The 19,690-nt window shown below is 40.5% G+C and overlaps 1 protein-coding gene across 1 annotated transcript in view; it reads left to right on the forward strand.

Moving 5' to 3' along the window:
• The window catches only part of Dnah9 (dynein axonemal heavy chain 9), a 335,102-nt gene that overhangs the window by 37,298 nt on the left and 278,114 nt on the right, over nt 1–19,690 (forward strand). The window contains exons 11-15 of the mRNA XM_074046853.1: nt 3,368–3,436; nt 5,006–5,132; nt 7,607–7,862; nt 10,375–10,616; nt 16,711–16,846. Of these exons, the coding sequence (XP_073902954.1) occupies nt 3,368–3,436; nt 5,006–5,132; nt 7,607–7,862; nt 10,375–10,616; nt 16,711–16,846 (830 nt within the window). The remainder of the gene's footprint in view (nt 1–3,367; nt 3,437–5,005; nt 5,133–7,606; nt 7,863–10,374; nt 10,617–16,710; nt 16,847–19,690) is intronic.

A 19,690-nucleotide genomic window follows, 5' to 3' on the forward strand; every position in this document is an offset into this window, starting at 1 on the left:
GTGGAGGTCTCTTGCATTTCTCCTTCAGACAAAATGTTTCTTTGCTACTGAGGCTGCTGAAAAATAATGAGTGTTTCCTTATGTGCAGTGTGAGGATCCTGCACATTAGAACACCACAGGGCACTTGTTAAAGATGCAGCTTCCAGGGCCTCACCTGTCACCAACTAACTCTGAATCTGGCCCGGGGGGTGAACCTGTCTTTGTCCAGCTCCCTTTGTGAATGACTGACAAGAATGGGAGTCACATACCTGTTTCAGGGCTGTGTTTAGAAACTGGGTACTTAGAGACCTCTAGCTGCTAGGAGTGCATGAGAGGAACAATTTAGGATGTTATGTTTAGGATATGCCTGGGGACAAGCAGTCTTTCCCTGATCCTTCTTTCTAAAAGACTCAATCCTGTTGAAAGCACTTCGCTTTGGCAAAGTCACCAGAAGCAAAGGAATTGGAAGCTGGTTATTGGCATCATAGGCTTTTTGGAGTTAGAAAGGACTGAAAAGACCCTCTGACCCAGGGAGCAAGATTAAATGCCTTCTAAGACCAGGAAAGCACAAGGCATATCAAGGGGGATGATGTAAGACAGCTGGGATGGGGTCTAGAAGGGGCTGCCACCACTCCACTCAAGGGTCGCCAACCAGAAAAGCAACCCCTGTGTGAGCAATCTCCTAACTGTTGGAAAGAAGCTGGGAATCTGGATTCCAAAGTTGGATATTCCACTTTAAAATGACTGAGGATCCCATTTTTCCCCCAATTCTGCACAGGTCTACCAAAGCTTGCCTGTGAGTGAGGTCTGCTCAGTGTGCGACCACCATTTGTAGCATCTGCTCTGCTCTGGGCAAACTCTTCATTCTGCAGATAAAGAAACAAAGCAAACAGAAGTCAGGTGACTCACCTAAGGTCCTAGAGACAGCAGAGGAAAGAACTGGAAGAAGCATGTGGGTCTCAAGGTTCCCAGACCAGAGCTTTTCCCAGGGGGGCCCCAGCCTTGGAAAAGTTTGGCCTTGGGTAGAGCAGGACCCTCAGACTTCTCAGACATGCCCCCTTGGGGAAGAGTGGAGAAGACACGTGGGTAGGGGGTGAGGGTGGTAGGAGCTGCTTCCAGATGTGAGGACTGCAAAGCCATCACAGGGCTGGTTCCCAGGAAGCAGACTCTGAGGCACATGTGCAGAAATTGATAAAGATGCTTTCAGGAATGGCACCCATGAGGGACGGAGGGGAAAGAGATTGGTGAAAGGAGAAGCTAAGCTGAGCTGCTGAATAACTGTATCTGATGCTTCCATAGAGCCTTCAGGGCTGGCTGACCTTCATACCTTCCAGAGGAGCTAGTCCTTGGGGGTGGGCTTCCCCTACATGAGCATGACCTTGGGCAAGGTGGCTCTCATTGACTGAGGCTTGTTCCCAGAGGGGCCAGCAGCTGTTCTTCATCTGCAGCCAACACACCTGGCCAGAAAGAAGGGTTGGGGTTTGTTGGGGTGGGGGAGGGAGAGCTTAGGGGGTGGCCAGAGTGTCTGGTCCCAGGAGGGAATCTGGATGTCATACCTAAATGACTGCTACAAATCTCACAAAAATTCCCAACTGTTTTCGAAATGAACTCAGATGTGTATTGTACTCTCTAATATACATTTATGTATTATTAAGGATGTCATAGGTTTCTCACCATGAAGTGAAATGAATGGTATGGGGAGTCTCATTGTACTGATTCTTGTGACTTCTCAAACCCACTAGGCAACAGCCTCATACCCTGCATTACTCCACTCTGTCTCATTCTCTTCTGGGGAATTGAGATCTGAGTGTGTGAGGCTTGGGGAAATCCCACAGCTTCTGAGGGGAGCACGAGGTGTGAGTCTGTCCACCTGGTGTGGAGCATTTTCCACTTCTTGCTTCCTCGTGGACACATCTGCTCATTCACTACAAAAGGGAATGAAGTGACTTGGAGCCCATTGCTTTCTCAGCAGGCGTGAGGGCTTATGTGGAAGTCTCAAGGGATCACATGAAGAAAAAGAAACCTGTGTTGGCTCGAAGAGCAAATGGATCTAAAGGCTCTTTGTGATAAGCTGCTGCGTTTTGCTAGCAGGACAAAAGCAGACTCCACACAGCTAGAGTGAAAGTTTCTGAAAATTAAAGATACTTCACCAATTTTCCCAGGAGTTGGACTTCCTCTTAGCGTTGTAGCAAGTGTCAAAAGCAGGGGAAACTGTTTTGGGTAGCAGTGCCTCAGGCCAGACTCTGCTGTCCTCTGATCTTCAGCATTCCTGTGGAAGCCTCTCTGTGAGAACATATATATGTATGCGTGTGCATGTATGTGCATTGTGTGGGTATATTTCAGGGGTGAGAGGTGGGTGGGACACTCATGTAAACTTGAACTGGCATTGTTTTTGGTCCCTTGTCCTAGAAGGATTTCAGAGATAGGGAGATGTCTATCTACATAAGGCCATACACAAATTTAAACTCAAATTAGCATTGTTTATACATACATGTTTTATGCAAATGTAAACATTACTTATACATAGATGTTTTATGACTATATAAACACTGCTATATACAAATGCATATGTAATGTTAGGTGGATTATTGATAGTTTTTTCTTAAATATGGAAGACTATAGCATCTAGAATCTTTCTTTAGCATCTCAATTTCCCTTTTATTCTGGTTCTTTTTTTTTTGGAGCACTGGGGCTTGAACTCAGGGCCTTCACCTTGAGTCAATCCACTAGCCCTATTTTTGTGAAGGTTTTTCAAGATAGGGTCTCGCTAACTATTTGGGCTGGCTTCAAACAGTGATCCTCCTGATCTGTGCCTCCTGAGTAGCTAGGACTATAGGTATGAGCCACCAGCGCCCAGTTTATTCTTATTTTTGAAGGACCTCATTTACCTTGTGTGTGGTCAGGGAAACCAGATGAAGGATTGGTGGAGCCTGAGGCAGGAAAATTTAGGGTGCCCTTGTCACCTGTGGGGCTGTCTGGGTTTTAGCAGTGCAGATGCCCTCTAATGGCTCTATGAGGAAGTCCAGGAAGAAGAATGCAAGCTCATTTAGGGCCATTTGGGAACCAGCCCAAGAAGATGCCATTCAGCGTCTCTCTCTCTCTCTCTCTCGTTCTCTCTCTCTCTCTTTCTCTCTCTCTCTCTCTCTCTCTCTCTCTCTCTCTCTCTCTCTCTCTCTCTCTCTCCTTCTATTCCTTTCTTTCAATCTCTTTATTTCTATCTCCCTCCCTCCTTTCTTTTGAGACAGGGTCTTTCTATGTAGCCCATGCTAGCCTCGAACCCAGAATCCTCCTGCCTTGGCCTCCCTAGTGTCAATATCTTTTTTATGTTCCTCAAATCATTATTTTGACTTCTAATTCTATGTCATTTTTTTCTCTTGTGCATGGATAGTTGCATGGAAACTGCTGAAGGAAAGCGAATGATACAAAAATATGAAGATATGCTATCATTGCTGGAAAAGTAAGCAGCTTCTGGATTACATCATTTTGAAAACTGCAACCCCCCCCCCGACCATGTCCATAGTTTGTGTAGATTCCTTAGTAGCTCTGAAATGTCACCGTGTTTTATGTTATAGCCATGATATTTGTGAGGACAGTATTTCTGGGTTGCACACAGAGGATCTCTGCAAAGTGCAGCTCTATTCTAGACACAAATACATTCCCAATGTAGCATTCCCAGTGTAGCTAACCTTGCAGAACTAGGAGTGGGGTGCCTGGTGTGGCACTCCAAGATGAGAATCCTGGAAAATCACAGCTGCTGCTCACTGAGCAGAAACCGATAGTATGTGCTGCACAGGGAGGAAACAAGTCTCAGGAATACTTCCTGAGTCATTTTATGGAGAAAGTCTAAGAATGAACATTTCATATGGCTTCATAGTTGCTTCTGCTTTAAAGACAAGTGAGTCTTTTGGGAATGCAGCCTATGATCTCACTTTCCCCTCTGTCATTTGCTCGCTCTCTCTCTCTCCTGGTTCAGGAGAGTAGGATGGTATACCTGATAATTCGGATGCTGCTTAGTATTATGTTGACAAATCAATTGGTGGCAACTCCACCTGCCAGATAGCACCTGCTGTATCCCTTCTACCTCTCAAATGGCTTCAAGTGTTCACTCCTCCTTGTCCCTACCATCAGCATCTTCACAAGAGCCTGGAACTGCTCTGGCCTGAGCTGCTGCAGAGCTTCCTGACAGTCCTCCCTCCTCCACATTTGTGTCTCTTAGGGCCCACTGTAGCCAAATCCAATAATGTCACTACTTCACCACCAGTTGGAACACTTTCAGAGGTTCTCATCTTGATGTGACTTGGATATGGCCTTTGCCTCCCTCTCTCCACCTCCAGACCCACACATGCTGTCTGCTACTTGTTCCTAGCACACAGCTATGTATTTCTCACCTCCATCCTCAGCCATGCATTGCCTCTGTCTGGAATACTTGTTCCCCCTTCAGCATTCCACTTCTGCTCAACTTCTGAGACTCAGTCAAGCATGACTTCATAATCACTTCCATGAAACTTCTCTGATGTTCTCATTGCTGTCTAGTGCTTCCACTCTGCCATTAGATGTCTGGCACTCTGTATAATTCTCTAGCAGGGTCCTGGCTTTGTTTTATTATAGTGATCTGTTTATCTGAGGTCTCCACCACCAGCTACATCTGCCATGAGGTATTGACTCATCATTTTATTCCTCAAGACCAGCACATGGTAGGTGTTAAGCCTGTGTATGAAGATTGAATGACAAATATCCATAAGCAATGTGGAGAGTGAGAGCAAATGTTACCCAGTGACTTACTTCCAATGTTTACTGAGACTAATCACAGCTTCCTTTATCCCTCAAAAAGATCCCATGGAATCTTTCTACACTCCTTTGATGGAAGCTGTGCCATCTTTAGAAATAAGTGGTCACCTGCAGGAGCTGATCCAGCCTGTCTAGACTAATGACTATTAGTTTCTTCAGTTCATGTTATGGAGTATGGCTGGGAGCTAGGGAGGTAGGAGCACGTTTATGAAGTGGCTATTTTCTCTGATCTTTGTAGGTATGAGACAAGACTTTATGATGGCTGGTGTCAGACAGTGTCAGAGAAGTCACAGTACAATCTCTCCCAACCACTTCTGCAACGCGACTCCGAGACCAAGCAGATCACTGTCAACTTCAACCCACAGGTCAGTTCCTGAAGCATTTCCCTCACCTGCCGATCTCAAGGGCAGAAGGCTCATTATAAAATATGCAAATCGTATTCAAAAAAATTTGCACCTTGGACTTCTTTTGGGGATAAATGCTAGGGTTTAACATCTTCTTAATTTATTCATGCTCATGTTTTTCTCTAGGGTTGATCAATATATTTTCTCTGACAAAAGTACAACAGGAAATCTAGACATGTATCACTTAGTGGCGTGAAAATGCTTTTGAAGAGTATGTTACTGTGTGATTCTGTGATTGTGCAAACACCACATGTTTACACAGTCTAAAACAGCAATGATGTCACTAGATAACATAACCTTATGGAGCTATGGTTGTCTATGTGGTCCATTCATGACCAAGATGTTATTGTGTGGCATATGACTATATTACAAAACATCACTGACCATCACTAAACATCCAGGGCCTGCCTTGAGTATTTAGAACAGGTGAAGCCTGCTAACAGGATGCTGGGGATATCACTGAGTGTGCACAAGACTTGATTCCTGTCTTCAAGGAACTCATAGTCTGGTTGGGATACACATGCAAGCATCAATCTTTATGAGAGAGCATATGATGAATCCCCAAGGACTGGCTTTGGACCTAACATTAGACTGGTCATCCTGAACTGGGAGTAATTTTGTCCCCCTGGAAACATTTTGGTTTGTTGCACTTACAGGGAGTGTCAGTGGTGTCTAGTGAGTGAACAGCAGATACTACTAAACTTCCTACCAAAAGGGCATTCACATTTTACGACTTTTCATGTATATTATCTTCTTGTTATTCAGAAAGATAGCTCTCATTCTCTTGCCCACAATATATAGTCCATTTTTTTTTTTGGCAACACTGGGGTTTGAACTCAAGACCTTACACTTCCTAGACAGACACTCTTACCACTTGAGCCACTCAGTCAGCCCCTTTTCTTGTGATGAGATTTTTGAGATAGGGTCTCTTGAACTATTTGCCCAGGCTGGCTTTGAACTGTGATCCTCCTGATCTCTGCCTCCTGAGTAGCTAGCACCTGGAAAGATATAGTCCATTTCTTTAAAAAAAAGTTACCAAACTGTTGAACTAAATACAAGAATCTCCCTTCATTTGCGTTTCTTCAATTACTAGTAAAGTGAGCTTCCAACATGTGCTCACTGGCTGCTTATGCTTATGGATTTCTGGTCTTCCTGTTTGCTTGTTTCTGTGGCCCACGGTATAGTTGAAGTGCCTTCCTTTCCTGTGAATTTGTTAGAACATTTGGGAAATATTTGTTAGATATTAAGAAATAAAACAAATCGATATGTTTCATATGTTATCTCCAGTTTGTTTGTTATTTTATTAGGTGTCTGGTATTTCATGCACATAAATTTTTATGTTTTGCTTTGTGGTTTTATGTTTGGAATGGCCTTCTGTACCTCAATAGCATAAAAATAGCCACACATATTTTGTTTAAATTTTTTGTTTTCACTTTTTATAAGCTTCTAATATCTATCTTGAGTTTATTTCAGACTAAACTAGGAGACTTTCATTCCCTATCTGAATGGTTAGCATTTGTCTTTACTCTAAGTAGGGCTGGCTGGTCAGCCATGGAAAACTCGCCCAGAGGAAGGGTATGGAGCAGCCTAGATGTCTTTATATGAGGTGAAGGTAGGGACAACCGTGGCTTTGTACTTATTGTGTCATCTATGCCTATATCCATCTGTCCTCATAGGTTCCAAAAAAATATATTGATAAGAAAGCAAGCAAAGGTTGAGGAGAGAGTGCCCAGCAGCCTGTTTTTGCCTTGGACCATGTATGCTTGGCTTTTCATTTCTTCACTTGCCAATAACTTGGGGGCCTCACAGAAGTTCAGCGAGGCCTGGCTGACTTCCGTTGTTTGACCTCCTACTATATTAAAACATGAATTGCCAGCTTGGGGTTACAGAGATCGTGAGGTATTCCAAATGAGTCTATGTAATAATTAAAGTCTTGTTATGGGCTTCTCAACCTGTCCAACATCTCTCTGTGACTGTGTGTGCAATCTCATTTGGAGAGAACACTGAAGTCTATATTTGAGGCTCCCTATGCATGAGGGTGGCATAGGCCAGGTGACCCCCTCTTTCTGACAAGCCCTCCTCCATGGAACTGGCAGGAGAGCATGAAGGAATCTCTCAGTAGCCACATGCCCCAAAGCACAGGAGGCAGCACCCTCTCCTGCTTCTACTGCTGGCTCCTTCTTCAGGACCCCATTTTCTTACTCTTGTGAATGGTGATCCACACATTCAGTAAACTTGTGGCTTTCTGAGTCATTTACTTTCTGCCTAATACTTGATTTTGCTTCTCTGAGACTAGATTTAAGGCACTGATAAGAACAAAGGTTAAGAAGAGGCCTGGAAGGTCTTTGGGTCCCTGGACCTTCAGTCCTTGATGGATATGGCAGCTTTTCTATTCTCCCTGGATTATTGTCACTTGTGTCCATTCTTTCCTCCAGCTGCTTTCAGTGCTGAAAGAAATGAGCTATCTTGAGCCTGGAGAGATGAAACACATCCCTGAGACAGCAGCAACCATGTTCTCCTCCAGGGAGTTCTATCGGCAGCTTGTGGCTAACTTGGAGTTGATGGCAACTTGGTATAACAAGGTTATGAAAACTCTGCTTGAGGTGGAATTTCCATTAGTGGAAGAAGAACTGCGAAATATTGATGTCCGCCTGAGAGCTGCAGAGGAGACCCTGAACTGGAGAACAGAAGGTAACAGGGCACCACCTGCAGTCTGAAAGACACATGGGGACTCTAGGGCCAAATAAAATTAATGGAACCCCAAATTATGCACTAGTATCTGACTGGGCTTGGAAACACAAATCTGGTGTGACGGGATACGGCCTCACACTTTGTTAGGCAAGCGCTCTACCTCTGAGCCACACCCCAGTACTTTTTGGTTCGGTTATTTTATTTTGGCTTTACTAGGGTTTGAACTCAGGGCCTTATGCCTGCTAGACAGGTACTTTACCATGTAAGGAACATGGTCAGACCAGCTTCGTTTATTTTTGAGATGGGGTCTCACTTTCTGCCTGGACTGGCTTAGACCATGATCCTCCTATCCCAAACAGTGGCCCACTGTACATTTCTGCCCGGGCTGGCCTTGAATATCCATCCTTCCGATCTCAGCCTCCTGAGTGGCTGTCTTTTTCCTCTGATGCATTTCCCAGTAGAAGAGCAAGGACAGTTGTTTTTCCTCCTCTCCCTCCACTTAGGATGTAACTGGCAGAAAAGTTTTAGAAAGCTTTGCTGCCTGTACTTAGAAAGGGTTGGAAGGTGCTCAGGATGCCCCCTCTGTCTCCAGTCCATACTGGGCATGCCATGAACTAGAGCTCTTATTATGTTATCATTGCTCAATTTCCTCATCTAGATTGTAAGCATCTTAAGGGATGTATTTGCTTCTCTGATGTTGCCCAGTTCAATTCAGTAAACTTTTTTTTTTTTGGTGGTCCTGGGGTTTTGGACTCAGAGCCTCATGCTTGCTAGGCAAATGTTCTACCACTTGAGCCGCATCCTAGCCCTCATTTCAGTAAACTTTTATTGACTGGTTAATACGTGCAGGGTATTACATGAGGGATTGTAGGGAGAATGTGGAACATGAGGCCATGAGACACAGTCTCTACCCTCCATGGGCTCATTTAGTGAGCATATGAACATTCCAAACCACATGAGAGTGACCATAATTTTTTTAATCCATCATAGAGTTAAAAATGAAGTGTGAAGAGTCATAGGAGAGGGAGATTAAGTCAAATTATGGTCTTCAGAAAAGTTAAATTTTCAAAAGAAGTTCAGAGTCACCTCATGAAAGTTCTGCAATGTCATATTAAACAAGTTAACCAGGTACTCGGGAGGTGAAGATTTGGAGGATGAAGGTTTTAGACTAATCTGGGCAGAAAGTTAGTGAGACTGCAGCACAATAAACAAGCCAGATGTGGAGACATGTTCTTATAATCCCAGCTACTTGGGAGGCATAGATAGGAGGATCACAGTCCAAAGGAGTAGAGGTGTGGCTCAAGTGATAGAACACTTGCTTAGCAAACACAAGTGTCTGTGAGTTCAAACCCCAGTACACCCTCCCCCCAAAAAAGTTAGACTTTATTCCATATATAAGATGGAAGACATTTTCAACATTTAACACATTAAAAGTGCTAAGGGAACTACATGTAGAAACAGATGGATCAGATGTTTGGAAAGGTCCCTCTCCCAGGAGATAGGCTGTGGGAAGACAGAGTGACAAAAACTTCCAAACCTTGAGATTCCCCCTTCAGGAAACCAGAAAAGTGAACTCAAAAACAGAAAGATTCTGCTACTTAGGTTATTTTTCCAAAAGTGGGACAGGTCCTCTGAAGACACTTGTCCTAAGAACCCAGATGAAGATAAACAGGTGCAGGTGGACAGGAGGAAGGCATCTGAGACCTGATAAAAGCCATAGTGACTTTAGCAGGACCATTGGTCCTGATTGTGCAGTTCCTAAGGTTTTGAAAACTCCAGTCAAAATCCAGACTAGAATCCTTGGGTTCAACTAAGGAGCACACAAGGCTGAATGATGACACAGCTTCCTTCTGCCTCCCACCCAACCCTGGGGTTCTATGTGGGGAAGCAGCCCCTTCCACCTAAGGTTATCTCTACCAGGGTCCCTGGTCAGCCATGGGGATATAGGCATCTCATTTTAGGGAACTTATTCAGGTTCCTTGGGGCCATCACCCCAAAATTAAGCCCTCAGCTATCAGGGTCAGGAGGTCCTGGGATACATCCCTGAGGGGTGGAGCAAAGAGGACTGACTTCCTCCCTCAGCTTTCTCCTAGCCACACAGAAAGGACATTCTAAACTGACTTCTGAAATAAGAAGACAATGGCTGCTCTTTGTTATGTTTGAAAAAAAATGGAAAAAGAAAACTCTATAGAAACATTGATTAATCCAAATAAAGCCATCAAATTGCTCTTGTATCTGGATGTAAAATTATATCCCTAGCAACTGTGCCAACTCTTGTGTGCTTAGTAGGTATGCATGATCTCTGTTTCTCTTCCTCCATTATCAGGGTTGTGGGTAGGGGTGGCTTTTTGACACAACTAGGAAGGAAAATGTTCTAATGGTAATGAAGAAACCTGTGCAGAAAACTCTCATAAAACCTGCAGACATCGAATCCCTGTCTTTCATAGCAAGTAGCCCATTAACTTTGCCACTGTACAGAATTTCCTTTAATTATATTTCTTTTGGCAAACAGGCATCTGGGATTATGTCACTCAAGTCACCAACAGTATTCATGACCTTGAACAAAGAATTCAGAAAACTAAAGACAATGTGGAAGAGATTCAAAACATCATGAAGACATGGGTGACTCCAATATTTAAGAGAAAAGATGGAAAAAAGGAGTGCCTTCTTTCTCTGGAGGATCAGCATGATCAGATGGAAAAGTATTACAGTCTCATCAAAAAATCTGGCCTTAAGATTCATGCCCTGGTTCAGGTAAAAATGACCTGCCTCTTAGACACACCGTGAGTGCAGAGAAGTATGCTTGATGGCAAAAAGGAATGTGGAAATTAGAATAGTCGGTATGTGCTGGGTCTTCGGCAGTCTAGAGTACAAGTTTATGCTGATAGCACAAGAACTACAGTGAGTAGATTAAGGGAGTGAAAAGTCACATTCCGATAGCACTGTACCATTGTCTTAATTGTGACATCACTTAGTTGTCACATGACGAATCTCACACCTAACCCCAAGGGTATAGAATGAGATTATGCACTGTGCTATTGACTCCCATCCCCAACTCGCCCATAGTGTGGTCCTCCAGAACCATCCTTATGCCCTGGCTCTGGAGAGATAAAAGAGTGCATGGAGTCCCTGACTGCACTTGATGGAGGAGAGAATGTGGAGTGTTACACGTAACACAGCAACACTCTGCCCTGTGCTATGGTCAGGGCAACTTCATGCTATGTCATCAAAGACTGGCTTTTTCCTGTGAACATTGGAAAAGGATATAAATGGCCACCAGCTCAAATCCTGTAGAAGTAGCCACAGGGCAGTGTCTGACAGGCTGATTTATGCTAGAAGACTAGAATGAATCATAGTCATTATAAATGAATTATCTGGGGTTTGAAGCAAAATGAAAATGTCCAGTCGTAAATACAAATGATGACCAGTTAAGAAGATAACTGCCTGAATTTTGCCTTTGAGAGATAAAGAGTGCTTCAAATTGATTTATTTTTTTTAACTCCTTATGGTCCATATTCAGTAATCCAGTAGCAAGTATTGAGTCCAGACATCTACTTTTCATCCATCTTTCTTTCTTCAATCTACTCACCTGTCTGTCCATCCATCCGTCCATCCATCCACTAAACCATCCAACTTCTATGTTTCCAAAAATGTTACATTCTGCCTGGCCAATTATATGTATTCCTTTATGAATTATCTATTTATGTCTTTTTCTTACTGTAAATTGGGTTGTTTGCTAGTTCTAGAAGTCCTTTATGGCTTCTGCATACACATTTTTCACCAGATATGTGGATTGTGACTATCTTCTCCAACTCTGTGTCTTGTCTATTTTTAATTGTGTATTTTTGTGAGAAATAGTTTTAAGTTTTAATGTAGTCTAATTTACCTTTTTTTCCTCCTACGGTTAGTGATTTAGAGTCCTATATAAGGAAACTGCCTCTCTCAAATTTTCCAGCAAACAACATGATTTTGGTCCTGTTATAGTTGAATAATACTCCACGGTGTATATATACCACATTTCTTTATCCCTTTATCCATTGATAGGTATCAAGGCTGATTCCATAACTTGGCTATTGTGAATAGTGCCACAATAAACATGGATTTTCCTATGGTGTACTGACTTAGATTTCTTTGAGTATATACCCAGGAGTGGTATAGCTAGATAATATGGTGGTGCTATTTTTAGCTTTTTGGGAATCTCTATACTGATTTTCAGAGAGGCTAAACTAGTTTCATTGTATTAGGGTTCTTTCTTCTCAGATACTTGTCAGCATTTTTTTTTTTTTTGCTTTTTTAATGATAGCCATTCTGACTAGGGTAAGATGAAATCTCAAAGTCACTTTGATTTGCAGTTTCCTGATGGCTAAAGATGAACATATTTTTCATGTCCATTGGCCACTTGAACTTCTTTTGAGAAATTTATTGGCAAATCAATAAATTTGCCAATTTATTGATTGAATTATTTGGGGGGTTTGGTGTACAATTATTTTAGTTCTTTATATATTCTGTGTATTAATCTCCTGTCAGATGAATACCTGCAAAGATTTTCTCCCCTTCTGTAGATTGTCTCTTAATTCTGCTAATTGCTCCCTTTGCTGTGCAGAAGCTTTTTAATTTAATGTAGTCCCATTTGCTAATTCTTGCCATTATTTCCTGAGCTATTAGAGAACTATTCAGAAAGTAATTTTCTATACCTATATCTTTAAGAATTTCCCCATTATCAAAATTTCAGGTGCTACATTAAGGTGTTTGATCTGTCTTATATTGATTTTTGTGCAGGGTGAGAGATAGAGACCTAGTTTCAGTCTTCCATATGTGGATATCCAGCTTTTTCAGCACCATTTGTTAAAAATGCTGTCTTTTCCCCCAATGTATGTTTTTGGCATGTTTGTCAATAATCAGATGGCCGTGGATACATGGGTTTATTTGTGAGCCTTCTATTCTAGCTCATTGATCTACATGCCTGTTTTGTGCCAGTATCATGCAGTTTTTGTTACTGTGGCTCTGTAGTATAATCTGAAATATGGAATTATGGTACCTCCACCTTTACTCTTTTTGCTTAGAAGTTGAATTTTATCAATGATTTTATGCATCTCTTGAGATGATTGTATAACTTCTCTCCTTTATTCTGTTAATGGGAATATTGGTTCTCTTAATGTTAAACCTATTTTGCATTTGTGAATAAACCTGTTTGGTTTATTTTAATTTGCTAATTTTAAAGAATTTTTGTGCATATGTTTATGAATGACATTTGATCTCTTCCTTTAATGTTCTTATCTGGTTTTGGCATCAAGATTATGCTAGTCTTGGTACTTTTTCTTTTTTTCAGTCCTGGGGATGGAACCTATGACCTCATACAGGCTAAGCATGTGCTGTCCCTATGTTAGCCTTCTAAAATGAATTGGAAAGTATTTCTTCCTCTATTTTCTGAAATAGTTTGGGAAGATTGCTCTTATCTACACCTTAAATGTTTCATAATTCACCAGGGAATATTTCTGGATATAGAGGTTACTTTTGGGAGAAGTATTTGACAATGGTTTATTTGGTAGATAAAAGACAATTTGGGTAAATTTTTGCAGCTCACCTTTATCATTTTTTCAAGTTGCGTTTCTCAACAAACGTTTGTTTTATTTATTATCAAATTTCTTAGAAAAATTGTTCATAATTATTTATTGCCATTATGTACCCATAAGAGCTGTAGAGATACTTCCTCTTTCATTCCTAATGTCAGTAATTTGTCTTTCTTTTTTGCTTGATAAAATTTGCTAGATTTTCTTGAAATTTTATGAATCTTTTTAAAGAACCAAATCTGGACTTTGTTAGTTTTCTCTGTTAATCTTGATATTTGCTAATTTATTTTTTCTGGTTTTTATTATTTCTTTCTATCTATTTTAAGGTTGTTTTACTCTTTTTCAAGCCTCCAAGGTCTCAAACTCAGGAATTTGATTATATTAATTTCCCACTTGGCAGTACTTATTTCATGCCATCAGTTTGATCTGCCTCATTTTCATCCTTAGTTTCTTTTGTTTTCTTTCATAACACTTCTGTAACTCATTGGCTGTTTACTAGTGGTTTTTTTAATTGCCCCATATTCAGGGTTTTTCTAGCTTACTAAATGAAATTGATATCTAACTTAACCCTGCTGTGGTCAGAGCAGATGCTACTTAAGATTTCTGTCTTTTAGAGTTCACTAAAGCCATCTCTACCACCTAGAACCAGGTCTATTATTGAATATTTCTTGGGCACTTGGAAATATTTATTCTTCTGAATGATATTCTTCTGTTGTTGGGTTTAGCTTTCTATAAATATGAGTTAGTTCAGAGCAGTTGATAGTGCTGTTAGGATCTTTTGGGTACATTCTGATCTTTTATATTTATTTATTCCATCAATTGATGAAGGCGGAGTATTAAAATCTCCACTATGGTTGTGGATCTATTTAATCATTTAGTTCTTTCACTTTTTTGATTGTGGGTACAAACATATTTGGAATCACTAAGCTTCCTGACAAGCTGACTGTGACATCATTATGAAATTCCATTTTATTTCTAATAACACTCCCTGGATTTTGAGTCTGTTTTTCTGACAGCAATATAAACCTGTCCCCTACAAGTCAACATTCCTACTTTTTGTATCGTCCATTTGTTTCTTCATATTCAAATTTTCTTCCCTTCCTAATTGGCATACAGTAAAAGTATACTTTTTTCAGTGTAATAAACTCTGTCTTTTAATGGACTATTTAGACTATTTACATTTAATATAAATATTGGTGTGGTGGAATTTAGTTCCACCATTTTGGTATTTGTTTTATATTTGCTTCATTTCTGTTTTGTTCCTCTGGTCTTCTGTGTCTATCTCCTTGTTGGTTAATTGCATATTTTTTAGTACACTATCTTAATTTCTTCTTAATTGACATTTCAGCTTCACCTTGCTGCATTACATTTCTAGGTGTTGCTCTAGGTTTCAGTTTAGAGTTTTCTCATGAAATGGAGGGACTTTGCAAGAGTATATTTCAATTTAACCCCTCAGCCCATCTTTTGTGCTATTATTGTATTAAGTGATATATTGACACATTATATATAATAATATATTAAATCCCATAATACATTGTTACAAGTTTTGGATTGATGGGGGGGCAGTACTAGGGTTTGAACTGAGAGCTTTGCACTTGCTAGACAGGCACTCTACTGCTAGTCCCTAATTTTTGCATTACATTTTAATAACAGTATTAATAGTGCTGTGTTTACCCACATACTCACCATTTTTAGGTTTATTATTCCTTTCTGTAGCTCTGAACTGCCTTCTGGGGTCATTTCTCTCACCTTGAAGAAATTTCTTCAGTATTTCTTAAAGTTCAAGCCTGCTGATGACACATCACATCTAGTTTTTATCTAAAATTGTCCTTATTTCACCTTTGTTTCTGAAGGATAATTTCACTGGGTATAAAATTCTGTGTATTCTTGTTTTCCTTTCACAAGTTATTTTCCCCTTATCCTCACAATGTCTCTGATAAGAAGCCAGCCATAATTTATATCTCTCTTCTTCTGTGTGTGATGCATTGCCTTCTCTCAGGTTACTTTTGATAGATTCTTAATCTTTTGGGTTTTCTTTTTTTCGTTTCACTTCAGCTATGATGTACCTTCTAAATGGGTTTTCTTTGTATTCATCCTGCTTGAAGTTGTAAGATTTTGGGGTCTGTTTTTCACCAAATTTGAGAATGTTTTTTGCTTGTATATTTGTTTGTTTTACAACTATGATATCCTTGTCTGCTAATTCCCAAATATATTTTCTTAGTCTCTTTGTAATGAAACAGAAGTTTGTCATCTAAGATAAGTCTGTTATTTTGTGTAGAAGCAAACAATATACACATTTTTAACACCTGCAAGCAACTATACATGATCATGGTGTTATGATTTGTATGCTGATGAGCTTTAAGTCATTAAAAAATCTTAAATCATCTTAGGAAAGAAAGGTAATACATCTTAAAATTTTTAGAACCATGTTACTTAAAAACAGGATCATCAAATTGTTTAAATCCAGGGCAATATAAAACATGGCAATGTTTCCTAAAGGGTAAGTGTAAGTCATCTAGGAGAGTTACTTCTGTGACTGGTTAATGCCTTCTTTGAAGATATGGCATCATTGGAAAGCTGCTGTCAAAGTCTCAATAATGAAAAGGATGAAAAGAAAATGGATGTCTGTACTTGGCATCACTGAGCATTGAGCTTCCTCTTCTTGAAGTCCAAACCTTGTTACCATGGTGATGTTTGTTATTCTCTGGGTCAGGGACTGTATCAGGTAAAAGAGACAGATGGGGGGCATTTTTTATATGCATGTGTTTTCTAAATAACTCACTATGATGAAGGCTTTTAGTTTATATCAAGTGCCAGCCATATAAAACACTCCAGCTCATTTCTGAGGATTACCCAGGAAATTATTTGCCTCTTTCAACATTAAATTTCTTATGAACCCTGAATAAATAGTGTCTCTACTCTTAGACTTCCTTCCTCAGCCTATCCTGCTTCAGCTCTGATGTGGTTTCCTCCACAGTAGTCAGCAACGACAAAGCACACGCATTGTACCTCCCAGCATTTCTCCTGTGAAGGTGGCCTGACCCCTCCTCCTACTTCAGGGACAGGATCAGACCCCTCTCTCCTTCATGGAAATAATTCTATGTTCCTTTCAATTGGTTGTTATACCTACTGAAAAAAACCTGATTCTAAGGATGTGCAATAATAATCTCTGCATATGCAGGCTTTTTCCTCCTTTTTTTCATTTCTGTTAATGATGATTATTCAGTTTCTTCTGAGCTATGAAACATAGTTTATTTCCTTCCCTCTTTCTTTTACAGGAAAACCTAGGTCTGCTTTCAGCAGATCCAGCCTCCAGCACCTGGAAGACTTACATCAACTATATTGATGAAATGTTGCTAGATGGATTCTTTCTTGCCATTGAGTGCTCCCTCAAATACCTGCTGGAAAACACTGGTACCTACCAGCTTATGGATATGGTTTATTATTGGGGAGATAGTACCCATAGCTCCTGTGAGGTTAAAGTGAGGTGCAGTTGAGTGTTCTGTGGTATTTCCTCAAATGCTGTGGAAATATTATGACATTTCATAATATTTGATACACAGTAAATTGGCATAGGTATTGAGTTTCTAAATGGTTTGTAGAGAAAAGATTTCAAGTCTTTAAAAAATCGGGTGACAAACCAGGCTCTAAGAACATGAAGTCCATAGCAAAGGCAAAAACAAAAAAATGAATTCTCCATGAGAGGAATGACTAAGTTGGAGCAGCAGGAATCAACTTGGTAAGGATGGCTTCCTCCACATTTGACTCACAGAACGATGGAAAGAAGCCTCTGTGCCTTCAAAATCCATGTGCTCTGCCTCTGTAACCTTTTGGAAACACTGAAGAGATGTGGTAGCCAGGTTAAGTAGAAGAAATAGACGTTTTACTGTGTGAAAAAAAATTCAGGCAAGAAGAAGGGGAGAAAGTAACTTTCAGAAACAAAAGGAATATTAAGAAGGTAATGAAATCTCTTTGATGCTATTAAAAATACATAATGGGTTTGCATTTATGGTGGACAAACTGGGATAAGGTGAACAGAGTTGAAGATCTAATGAGGGCCATCCTTGGTCGGTAAATGGTGAGGTTGAAAGGGGAGATGAGTGCAGGACTAAAAGTTGAATTAAACCTGAGTCAAAATGCAATGACGGATGTGAATATTTTGAAACCGGATGATGAAAATGAGGTGAGCATTTACGGTGTTTACAAGGATTGAAACCAAATGCAGAGTTAAAATAAGTAGACCAACATGGTGTCTCAGCACAGAATCCTAGGCTGAGAGTATAGACGGCATAATGCTCAGCGCTGTGCAGCCCACATGGGCAATCCTGGGGTTTTGGTAGATGAAGAGGCTGAGGTGTGAGACCTGCAGGAAAGAGGGCTGCTCCAAATCCAGAAGTCTGGAATCAGGACCCGGGGAGTCCAACATAAACTGGTGGGAGGTCACCTTCTTGGGCCTGGGAGCATGGAGCACTTACTAAGACTGAAGAGCTGGGTCCTGGAGAACAACACCAGTAGTTCTCACTATAGTGAGCTGTCCAAGCCACCTGTGATGTTGGAGGTTTGGACAACCTCGTCCAACTCAAATGCAAAATCAGTCCTCCCCTCACTGTCGGAAGATGCTCTGGCTACACGTGGGTGCAGACAATGCATAGAGATCACGTTTCAATGTTAAGACTCCATCCTTGTCAATGGCTATCTGACTCTCAGATCTGAAGTGTCTGATACCCCACTTGCCCTCTTGTGGGAAGGACAGAGTGAATAAAAGGGGATGGAGAGAAAAGCTAACAGTCTTTCTCCAAAATTGCTGAAGTTATCTTCCCTCTGTAGAGATAGGAATACAGAAGAATACCTTTCCTTTAGTACAGAAGAAGCCCTCAAAATTCTTTGAGTGGATAGAATTTGGACTTCATAGATGCCAAAACAGAGACACTATAGATAAAATTTAAGGCCAGGTATAGTGCTTCACACCTGTAATCTCAGCATTCAGGAAGCTGAAGCAAAAGGATCATGAGTTGAAGTCCAGCCTGGGCTACATAGTAAATTAAAGTTTGGTCCATATAGCAAGACATTATCTCATTTTTTTCCTGAAAGGCATTGGTTATCTAAGGGGAAGTGAAGGGGCCTAAAGAGTAGTTTTTTTCTTCCCGGATCTGCCTTACCATTTTTGCCTTCTTGAATTTGATCAAGCCCATACCATTCCAATGTCTTGGACTGATCTCTCTGTCATCTCTCAAAATCTAAATCTTGCCTAAATACATGCAAGATTGCAGGCATGGAATGGGCAGATGACATGCTACCCATTCCCCCAGGAAATGTTCTTCCTCCTCTTACTTCTCTCCTAAAATGACTTACTCGTACCCAGGACAGTTTCTCTTCTGTGATACTTATCTTTGTGTTATATCCAAAGTAGTTATTTTAGGTGCTCAAGCCAGCATATGGGGCAAAAATCTCATAGACTCAAGTATTCTTTAAAAATTTCCAAATCTTATAACCCATATGAAGCCTTGTCTATTAATTTATAAATATATAACATGTAGTGATGCACAATGTACCATGAGTATATATACAGGTTGAACATTCCTGATGGGAAAATCTGAAATCCAGAATGCTCTGAAATCCTAAATTTTTCAAGCCCCAGAAGTTTTGGCTTTCAGAGCATTTTGGATTTGGGGTTTTTGGATTAGGGATGCTTAGCCAGAAAAGTCTATGCAAATATTCCAAACTCTGAAAAAGTCCAAAATCTGGAACACTTTTAATCCCAAGCATTTCATAAAAGTGCTTCAGCCCATATAAAGCCTAATATTTAGTTTATTGTTTTGGGTTTTAGGGGTTGTTTTTCAGTGCTGGGAATGGAAACCAAGGTCTTGTGTATACTAGGCAAGCATTCTACCACTGAGCTACATCCCCACAGGGTATGTTTAAAACTATTTTATGATATTAGTATCATAAAATATGACATTTTATGATATTAACAACATCATTCCTATGCTATTAGTAAACTAGTTTTTCCTTAAGTTAAAGTTAATTCCCTTAAGTTTTTTGGTTAGAGTGGATGACTAAGCTGTGGTAACACAAACCTGTGAATAGTGTGTTTTAAAGGACAAAGAGTTCTACCTCCTGGAACTATTGCTCCAGATGAGTATTCCACTTTTGTGCCAGGTTCCTTTCTTCCTGTGGTTCTACTGTTCTCTAAGGTCTTGTCATCTCTGTAGTTTTGCTCAGCTTTGGCCATATGCAATCTCCAGTCTGGGGGAGAGG

Source organism: Castor canadensis, chromosome 11 (assembly GCF_047511655.1).
Source record: "Castor canadensis chromosome 11, mCasCan1.hap1v2, whole genome shotgun sequence".
In the NCBI taxonomy this organism is placed as follows: domain Eukaryota; kingdom Metazoa; phylum Chordata; class Mammalia; order Rodentia; family Castoridae; genus Castor; species Castor canadensis.